This window comes from Mya arenaria, chromosome 9 (genome assembly GCF_026914265.1).
Source record: "Mya arenaria isolate MELC-2E11 chromosome 9, ASM2691426v1".
Taxonomy (NCBI): Eukaryota; Metazoa; Mollusca; class Bivalvia; order Myida; family Myidae; genus Mya; species Mya arenaria.
The window spans coordinates 5,133,302-5,143,889 of NC_069130.1; the positions used below are offsets into that span (position 1 = coordinate 5,133,302).

General features: G+C 37.6%; 1 protein-coding gene across 1 annotated transcript; it reads right to left on the bottom strand.

The window, feature by feature from the left end:
- Nucleotides 1-655: 655 nt before the first annotated feature.
- Nucleotides 656-10,588, bottom strand: LOC128245595 (cadherin-99C-like). Its single transcript, XM_052963801.1, has 11 exons — nucleotides 10,457-10,588; nucleotides 9,702-9,758; nucleotides 8,944-9,149; nucleotides 8,641-8,712; nucleotides 8,260-8,346; nucleotides 7,231-7,338; nucleotides 6,709-6,828; nucleotides 5,270-5,413; nucleotides 1,536-1,620; nucleotides 1,078-1,178; nucleotides 656-858 (listed from the first exon to the last, which is right to left on the bottom strand). The coding sequence occupies exons 1-11, from the start codon at nucleotides 10,524-10,526 to the stop codon at nucleotides 751-753; spliced, it is 1,158 nt and encodes a 385-aa protein (XP_052819761.1). The 5' UTR covers nucleotides 10,527-10,588; the 3' UTR covers nucleotides 656-750.

A 10,588-nucleotide genomic window follows, 5' to 3' on the forward strand; every position in this document is an offset into this window, starting at 1 on the left:
GTTTTAAAAATAACTATCTTATTTTATATATATGATGACTTCACAGAAATGTTCGTCCGTCCGTCTGTCCGTCCGTCTATCTGTCTCAAACTTCCGCTGATTGGGGATGTCCGTGGCGAGTGTAAATCGGGGAGCCTGAAACGCTAAGCTGCATATAAATAAGTATCAACGACACATCATGAATGATTTAACATGTAAACTTACTAAAAGTATAAAATATATATTTTGTAAAATGTACAAGAAGTGTTTAAAGGGAAATAACTCGTATATTAACCTTCGATTACCCATGACAAAACACTTAATTCTAAAACAGATAACAATTTACAGTGAAGAGATGTTTTTACTAATATTTTTACTACAGAGATCTTGTCATACTTACGTACCAGCTTGAATCTTGGCTGTAGGCGAAAAACGACGCGAGCTAGGTTCAGTCAGGATGTTCAAGACTTAGAGATCATATCGTTTCAAAAGAGCCAATCAGCGCCAAATATTGTGTGCACTGTATCTCGTTTATACTTAACGGAGTTTCATCGGTAATCCATAAGTTGGTCATAGTTCATGTATAACAAATTAAACGAACTTAAACATACAATCGCTTTCACTCACATGGAATATATATTAATATATACGTGTATGTATGAGCATGATTTTAAACTTTGGTAGAAGAGGTTAAGAAGCATACGTACATATTTCTATAATTATAATAAACATAAGATACGTAAGTCAATTTAACTAAAAATCAACAACAAACTAATAAAGACGCGTGCACATACTTGCGGCCGCCAGGCGCTCAGGCACGAGAATGGTGACAGTCGTCAACAGGAAGTGGCTGCTCTCGCTCGCTTCCTCCACCCGCACCTATTGACGAGTAAATTCTAACAGTGATGCTCGATATTTCTGGTCGGCAACATCATCATAATAATATGCATTTAAATAAAATATGTGCATCTTAGAGGGCTTGAAAATCAAACGCGAGCCAATAAAGTACCAGAACACAAAATACAGCGTTTTACGTGTCCTGTCCGCAACACCTACTGTAGCATCAAATATTTAACTTCAAAATCTGACGTGACCTACATTCAGAACAAAACGTGGTCCGAGCGTATCATTCTCCAGGACGGCCGTCTTGTAGAGGCGCCCCGTCCTCTCGTCCATCCGGAAGAAGTTAGCAGCCTCATCTGTCGGGTGTAACAATAGCCATTTTATCCTTTCCATTTACAACATACATTGAGGCCAATTCTTCTACAAACAGCCGGTCAGCTAACTAGACTAGTGCAAGGCGCTGAGCCTCCTCTGTCGGATTAATATACAACATGATGGTTTAACCTTAATTGATAGTAAATGGTCTATACAATCGCACAATCTGATTCGATCCATGGGCTCGTTAAACTGAACCCAACCCCACCTCAACCCTACACCCCCAACCCCACCCTCACCACCCCTCATTCGGTAGATCGGAAACCCAAATAGTATTGTTTATAACGTATATTGTGACATATTCTCATAGAAGGTGTGACCTCGAAACACATATATACCAGTGTCGAGGGTGTAAATGACAGACTCGTTTAGCGCGTCCAGATCCATGGCCGTCAGAGGAACCGGAAGGAGCGACACTTCCCCCTAAAAGACACAGAGACTTATTATATTACTTATTATATTACTGTGAGAATATGACTTTGTGTATATATAGTTTAACACTCCATGTATTGTAAGGCTGTCCTTTTCTACTCATTCCGACGAAAGTCGGGCTTTTAGTATTAAGTGCCCTAGCTAGTAACAAATTAAGTTACTTTCTTGGTACAGTGAGAAATCAAAGCGCTGATGGCACAGAAGTGCTGCGAATAATTCTGTGTTTAAGCAATATTGGAGACTGTGTTAAAAGGGACTGTACACCAGATTGGCACCAAGAAATGTTTTCCTGTTACGAATCTCAGGCCAATTATCAAATAAAATGTTTTACTCTTTGATATCATAATTGTAAAAAAAAACACACCAAAATGTAAAAAAAAATATCGAGTCGGAGACCGGGTTCGAACCGGTGTCGCCAAAATTGCAGTTTAGTGTAGTATCCACTGTGCTACGAAGGCTTACCCTAAACAGTAGGAATACTTTAGCTATATATACCTAACTTGGATATATCACGTGTTAATACACATGTTACTATATATAGTAACATTTTAACGTTGTCAGAATAGTCATTATCGGCGCGGCGGGACCATAATCATCAAAATTGATAATAGTCACGTGACGTGCAACGTGACGCAATTTCACGTTGTTGAAGATGGCTGACGGAGTAGACATGGGTGAACGTACGCTCGAAAATTTAGCCAACAGGCTACTTCAGCTGGATTCTGCCATCGAAAAAAAATGAACATTTCACTGAGGCACAAGCCCGGCAATTCATTGAAGCAAAGAAAAACAAGGCAACGGTAACAAAAACAAGGAGTGACATGAAAAAGGTGAACGATTGGCTGAATGATGACGGCGAGACCCGCCAGATCAAAGACATTCCACCAAAGGAGCTAGATATTCTTCTATCCAGATTCCTGCTCAGTGTCAAGAAGACCAAGCTTTCGGCAGAGGCGAATGGCCCCGCTGCAACCAACTTCGAGCCATCCACCCTGCGTGGCATCTTGTCAAGTGTAAAGAGACACCTGTCCGAGAATGGTAGGCGTATTTCTGTTTGTTATTATTATCTAAAACAACTAAAGTTAATATATAAACACCTTAATAGTTATATATTTTATAGTTGCCTATAATTTTATGCACAGACTTTGATTATTTTAATCATAATCAACTCGTTTTTCAGAGTACGAAGGCGATGTCATGGGCGGAAAAGAGTTTAAACTCACACGGGACACGCTAAAAGCGAAATGCGTGGACTTGAAAGAAAAGGGACTTGGCAACAAAAAACAGAGAGCCGATCCCTTCACTTCCTCAGAGATTCAACAACTCTACGCAAAGGAACTTCTTGGAGCCGGTAAGTTTGGCAGTTAATTAATTGTTTACATATCACTAAGCAACAAAGACAAGGGAGACAACTAAAGCATTAAAGAGAACGATATAAGCCAGTCCCGGGTATTCAAAAAAGCCTACCTTTATAATATGTATTGCGTGGTAATAATGAATAGTGGGTAATTATTATTGTATGACGAAATTCATGGGTTTTATGTCTGTTATTTTATATTTCTTTAACCTAATATATATTTTATAAACATTCATTACTATATTAAGGTAGAAAAAAGAAATCTATATGCATTTAGAGTGAGTTTACAGTGCAGTACATTGTTAAACAGTAGAGAACATTATACAACATAATAATCAAGCACATTTTAACTGTGTAATTGTTTCAAATGGTATAAATTTCGAATTAATTACAGCCTCTCCAATTTCCCTCACAAATACCATTTGGCTTAACAACACCATGCACCTTGGATTGCGAGGAAGACAGGAGCACTTGACCATGTTGTGGGGGGACTTGGAATTAAGCCAGACCTCCGATGGTGTGAGTTACTTGGCCTTCACGGAGAGGGCGACAAAAACAAGAAACGGAGTTGCTGGTGACCACAGGCAATATGTACCTAAGCTCTTTGAACAGCCAGGTACAAGTAAAAATAGCATTGTTATAAAAAGGTTATTTTTTCTATTGTTAACAGATGATGTTCATTTATTGCAGTTATTAGCAAAACTTTTTAAACTAAAATCCATTTAAAATAAGAATTCAAATGTTGATTTTATAAAAAAGAAATAAATATGTGATTGAGTACTCTAAATGTGTTTTAAAATTATTTGCAGGAGACCCAAACTGCCCTGTAAGGTTATATCAGCTTTACAAGGAAAAGAGAACACCTCAGATGTCCGCCCCAGAAGAAACAAGGTTTTATGTAGCCCTGAATCCAAATTTTGGAAAGGGAACAGAATCAAATGAGCTCTGGTTAATCAACCAAAACCTGGGAAAAAATAAATTGGGACAACTGGCCAAAACCATGAGTGAGCAGGCTGGATTTCAGGCTAGGCATGTTAATCACTCTGCAAGAAAAACATGCATTACAAATGTGCTGGATGCCGGTTGTTTCCCCACTGAGGTGGCACAGCTGACTGGTCACAAAAATCTGATGTCTCTAAATCATTACCATACAAACAATATAGAAAAGCAGCAAAACATGTCCAATACTCTTCACATGTGTAAGAGAAAAGAACCAGTGACAAATCCAGAACCAGAACCAGTTACTAGCATGGAGGAATTTGATGATGATGACAATCAGGAACTTGTAGCAGCATCCCAGGAAATTGAGCAAGCGCTATCCTCCATCCAAACATATGAAGAGATTCCTGTAAGAAAACCAACACATGATGAAGCTGAACAAGTTTTAGACCTTCACATTAAACAAAGCCCAGGTGGAACACTGACCCTGCAAAAAATTATGAAGGACACTCAGTCACTGTTTAATGGCTGCACCTTTCATGGGCCTATCAGCATTAATTTGAGAAATTAGGAACCATACAGTATGCATGCATAACTGGTACTGCCTCCTAAAGATGTAGGCACTGGAATGAGTGAACAAAGTTATTCTGCATACATGTTTTATTCCATTCATCCACTGTTATTATTATATTGTTTTTATTTCACTTGTTTTTGGGTTGAAAAATGTTCTTTTATCTTCACTTCCTGTGAAATAAATGTGTGCTACATGTATTTTATTTCAATTTGCTTTTCCAGTATCGGCATATCGACAGACTACTGAATACTTGAGTCAAAACATGTGTATTAAACAGTTCAATATATGGCCGCGCGGGGCCAATGAGTGATAATAGCCCCGGCATATCGATAATGGTCCTCGGGCTAAACTCATTGGCCCCGCGCGGCCATATATTAATCTCTAAATAACATCGACTAGCCAATCACGCATAAGGAATGAATTTTACTAGGTAGACATACCTAGTAATCTTTTTTAATGGAAAAATACGAAAAAACTGCGAAAAATAACTTAATTGTAAACCATGTGGTACTTCAGTAAGTACGTTTCAATGCATTGTACACATCAATGCCAAGTTTATGTCAGTTTTCGACAATTTTCTTTTTTTTCGCTATTTCATCATACGGAGTACAGCTCCTTTAAAGCTTGGACAATAAGCTAGGAGTGCATCGTTAACTGTCTCAGAATCGTGATCGGTTGTTAAACTGCACATTTATCTTTGCTTACCAAGTCTAAAAAATCGCCTACTATTCAATACGATCTTTAAAACCCCCATGCAACCAACGACTTACAATATATGAGACGTTAACATCTGCTGAGTAGTTGGCCTCCAGGCAGGGCTGAGGACACCCGGGGTAAACTAGCTCCACCCCCTGGTCGTTGGCGTCCAACACGGTCAGGTTGATAGATGTTGACGTCAGAAGACCGCCGTCATCCTGAACGTTTACACGTATAAAAACAAATATTTACACCGCCCATGTATTCTCCATTTTTCAATTTTCTCGAACCGGTCAGAATTTTTAAGATTTTTTTTCTTTCATGCTTTACGATGAAACATGGGGTTTTAACAGTGAAATAACAACAGTGAAAATATCAATTTGATATTTTCACTGCAAAATAAGGAGTGAAAATATCAAGTTTCAGAACTACTTTTAAATTCCTTTGTTGTTACATGTACTTGCCTTGATCAAAACAGAACACTGGACTTCAGTAAATTATGTCAAAAAATGTTAAAAAAAGAAAAGAAATATTTTATAAATTTAAATAAATATATAATTGGAAATTAACAACTTACCGTTTATTACCGGTTATCCCGTGTATCAAACATTTTACTGATCTTTAAAGCTGAATGTTCGAACATTTGCTTTCATACCAAACAAATTACAGACAAAACAACTGTTCGAACATAAATTAAATTTTATATCATCGTCCAAATGTATTTTGAACTGTTAACCGTTGTAGTACGTAAAATAAGCTTCCTGGAGAATTCACACAACAATTTACAGATAGAGCAGATATTTTTTACCCCACCCACACCTCAAAATACGTCAACAAACTAGCGTGGCATTTACTCTTTATCTGGAAAACAAACATTTTAAAGCGAAACAGACTGGTCTCTGACAGTAAGATGACTGAATATTAACTTACTAAAAAAAAACACGCGTACATGCAGTCTTTAACTAAGAAAAATGGTTAAAATCCAATGAGTATCCACATTTGTTTTGCTAACACATTTGACCTTCTAAATTTTCATTCTTTAAATAGCGGCGTAGTCATTTGGTTATGTATCCATGCCCATCTTAAAATAAAAAGTGTTTTCATTATTTTTTGGAACATATGTGCACTAATAATACTTTATTTTCACTCGTGATCATAAAAAACTACATTTTCACTCGTGGCTTCGCCACTCGTGAAAATATGTTTTTCTATGTCACTCGTGAAATAAAATACGATCTTACACTGAAATAAACAAATATCCTCTATTTATTTTATTGTTAAACTCTGATTGGACAAGCTTTTGGCTTTTTTTTCTAAGAAAGATTGGCATAGGAGCAGATGGGAAGAACTTGAGGAAGGAATCATTTAAGATGGTGGAAATGATAAACAGGTCAAATGATAAGGGGAGAAGGAAGGAAGAAAAAATGTACGGACGGTGGGGAGGAAGGAGGGTGAGATGGTGGGGAATGAAGCAGGCTAACGGGCAGGAGTAAGGGAGGGGAATTATACTTACTGTGACGGTCACGTTGACGAACATGTAGTTTCTGCCCACCGGAAGTAGTTCAAAGTCCAACGGCTCTAACAGAGTAACGTCACCGCTTTCACTGATTGTGACGTACCGTGATCCATCAAACTAGAACATGATGAATATATTTGGTTAAATTATCCACTATCAACGAAAATATCACATATATATATTAATGTAGGGTTGAGTGAAATACTATGGTCAGATGTAATACGAAACAGAAAAGATGTTTCGTCAACATCTACATCACAGAGAAACATTCGTTAGTAGCATGATTGGAATGACTTTGATAGTGCAAAAACATATGCAATAGTAAAAGATGTGATATTCCTCCTCATACTATAGAGTATATATTGTTGGTTTTTTTTGTTGTTGTTTTTTTTTTTCAAAAACAGAGCAAACGTTACTACGCCTGGTTGAACGGTATAGGATCCTCACTAACTTTTACCAAGGATTCATGATTTGGAAACAGAGGACACGTACGTGACCTTTCTGGACCCATTATCTTACCTGTGAGATCATGTAAGGCTTAATGGCGAAGGTGAAGTTTGAGTCCCCGGCGTCCATGTCCGTCACCAGTGACGTCAGAGAAAAAAGCTCAGCCCCCGGTTCTACAGCCTGTAAGAGAAACTCGACTTCAGATGTGAGCTTACTGCAACCCTAACAGTATACTGATGTAAAACAAAAGCCAGGGTTCGTTTCTGTAAATAGCGTAAGGCTTAATTTCGTAAATTTCAAGCTTTCGGAACTCTTTTTCTATCAAAACAACCTCGGAAGTATATGGACGATTAACAATGTCAGAAATCTGTACACTTTTACTACACTGCAAGTAGATCGCGCAGTAATTTCAATTTAGAAGTTAAACTTTATGCCATAACTCTTGGGAATCTTAATTATGTTTGAAATAATACACTTTTCTTGCAATTAATGTAAACTTAGATATACGACTACAAGCTAATACGTACATTGACTTTAATTAATAATATAATTCAAAATTTCACGAACTACTTCTACTGATGTACCGGTATACATCCGAGGTTGTTTTCGATAGAAAAGTTGCCGAGGAGTTCCAAATGAAATTTTCAGCTGAAACCTCGTTTTCGGCGAAAACTGGGTTTCAATAAAAACTACCATCAAGACATTTAACGCAAACGTCACGGGGTGTAATTTAGTTTGCAGCGTAAGATTTACGACTTGAAAATATCACGTGATTGATTCGCCCCAGACTAGTTTATGTCACTGACGTCTGTAGAAAATGTCTGAGCAAAATAATAAACAGCGCATATTATTTCTTTTTATAAGTTTTTTTTCCAGTTATCTTTGAAATTAAAGAAATAAAACTGTCTCAGTTCACACTTACATTTATTTTGAAACTGCATGACATAGGTCTATAGCAGTAAATTTTACAAATGTAAGTATACTGAGTTTTTATATAGCTTAAAGGGAGTTGAGAAAACGTTGAAAAAGACAAATCTGCCGCTGTTCGATTCACAATGTATGGAAAAAGTGTGTCATAATGTAACCATTGTGATGCGTTACCTCCGAGACTGCCATCTGGTAGGGTGCGCGGAGGAATTGTGGGTAGAACTCGTTCACGGCCAGAACCGCCACGTGCACATTGTGACGCTGATGAAGTAAACAATGGGTTAATTCAAAATGGTTAAAAAATAATAACATGAAACTACAAACGCAAATGTCAAACTGTTCGTACTCGATATCAAGTCGCAATTTGTATGTTTTTCTGTAAAACTATGCATTATCTTAGTGGCATGGGTGATTTCGAAGATTTCAAATATGAAATATATCCATGCATGTGTTAACATTTTTTTATAATTATCGAAGCGTTAGCAACGGTTTCGGATCGGTAATCGGAAATAAAGTTTTAACAAATTTAACAAATTGCATTTTGTTTTAGTTTACCCTTGGCGTGTCCTCAGCGATACACGTGATCTCAAGGTCGAAGGTCAGGTCCCCGTTGCTTCTACTGTACTCCTGTGTTGGCAAAAATGCACGTCAAAATAAAGCAAAAACATCTAGATGAAAGTATTTTATCTCCTGTGATTCATTAATAGTCAAACTGGAGTATCGGTATTCTTATTACACTTTATCAGACAAAGAAATATATGTAAGCATTCATTCAAAATTTAACAAAAATGTCATACACGTAAGCTAGATGTACTTTCAACCCATTCAATACAGAATACCCGCACTTCAGTAACTCACCCAAAAATTTGGAATCTCATATTCCAGCAGCTCCAGGTCCACTTTCCGAGCAATGGTTAGGGAGGCGGCTGCATTTTCGGGGGTGGTCATTGTCGAAAATTTTGGTGATGTAAAGAATTGGGTAAGGTAGGTGCTTCGAGAGCCTCCGAGGATGGCGGACCACTGAAGAACGCCATCACTTCCGCTCACACGGGCTACCACCGTTCCTAATGAGTAATGCAACAAATTTAATGATATTTTTTATAAACGCATAAATAAATATATTGTATCTGTCTAACTATATAGCATATAAGCTATGATATCAGCATTGGCAGTTGACGACAGGTCCCTCTTTTCGTAGACACTGAAACGACCGACCTTTAAATAATACATGTATAAGCTTTGCCACGAAAATTTTAAAATTCTTAAACGAGAATTAGATTCGCCATATACTGGCGCGTAGCTAGGACCAATTTGGGATTCTGAAGATCAATAACAGACAGCATATTAACTCCTTCAGCCCCTAACCCCCCCCCTCGCACACCCCTTCGGTTTTTAATTTAAATTCGGGATTTTTGGTATGACAAAATCGTCGACCTGTAATAATTTCACTACGCAGTCAGCTACGCGCCTGATATATCGTAATACAAGGCAAATATTGTCGAAAGGCTATTTCGAAGGGTTTAACCCACGACTTCTTATATGTAGGAGGTGGGCACCTATACCGCAGCATCATCTTATTTGCACTACTATTTGCTCATGTGCAGAGGCTAACCTACCTACAGGGTCCACCTCGCGAATCTCGAGCTCAGCCCCAGTCGTGTCCTCTGAACAATCTGTAATAGGGATAAGTTTGATGAAATGATGATGATGATGATGATGATGTTGGTGTTGTTGTTGATGCTGCTGCTGATGATGATGTTGTTGTTGTTGATGCTGATGCTGATGCTGATGATGTTGTTGTTGTTGTTGTTGTTGTTGGCTGTATGCAGTTCGCATGAGCTATATGGGGCACGCATATAGGTCACCACGAACTACTAGTATGTGCGTCACAGTGTCTCACATATAGGTCGCCGACGGTCCGTATGCGGTATTTTACGAGCCCCTATTTGCGCAATTTGCTGAAAACGTTTCTAGTCAAAATAATTATATATTACTGATTGATTTGGTAAAGAACGGGTAATCATCCTTGTTTACTAAGTGTTATATGGTTATTTTTAAGGAAAAAACAACAACCTAAAACCATCTCCAGAACACAGAAAATTTCTCATCATTTTGGGGAAAATCTTTTGATTTGATTGATTGCTTTTTTGCATGAGAAACATTTTGAAGAATAATTCCATACGTTTATGAAAATGAATTTATTCGAAAGTTTCTTTAAATCTTTTACGGTCTTAGTGAGTGACAGAACCTTTTATGTGGACGTCCGGTGAATGCCATTTGAAAACTATAAATATGTTGAAAAAATAGTGAAGTTTTATAATGATGTTCAAGTTCCATTGAGCAAAATAAACCAATGTCTAACATATCTTACCAAAAAGAAATACATCTCCGGATACAAAGGTCCACGAAGCAACTAACAGTAAATATCCAAGAAAACGCATTGTTCAAGAAAAGTTAAACATGCGTGCTTTTCCGACAACATAAACAGTTCTTTAAAGCGAAA

Bases quoted from the DNA above. Each gene is read 5' to 3' on its own strand.
- LOC128245595 (XM_052963801.1), bottom strand. From the start codon at position 10,526: ATGCGTTTTCTTGGATATTTACTGTTAGTTGCTTCGTGGACCTTTGTA. The intron at 9,759-10,456 runs GTAAGATATGTT...TCCCTATTACAG, and splicing joins CGGAGATGTATTTCTTTTTG to ATTGTTCAGAGGACACGACT. The intron at 6,829-7,230 runs GTAAGATAATGG...ATCATGTTCTAG, and splicing joins AGCCTTACATGATCTCACAG to TTTGATGGATCACGGTACGT.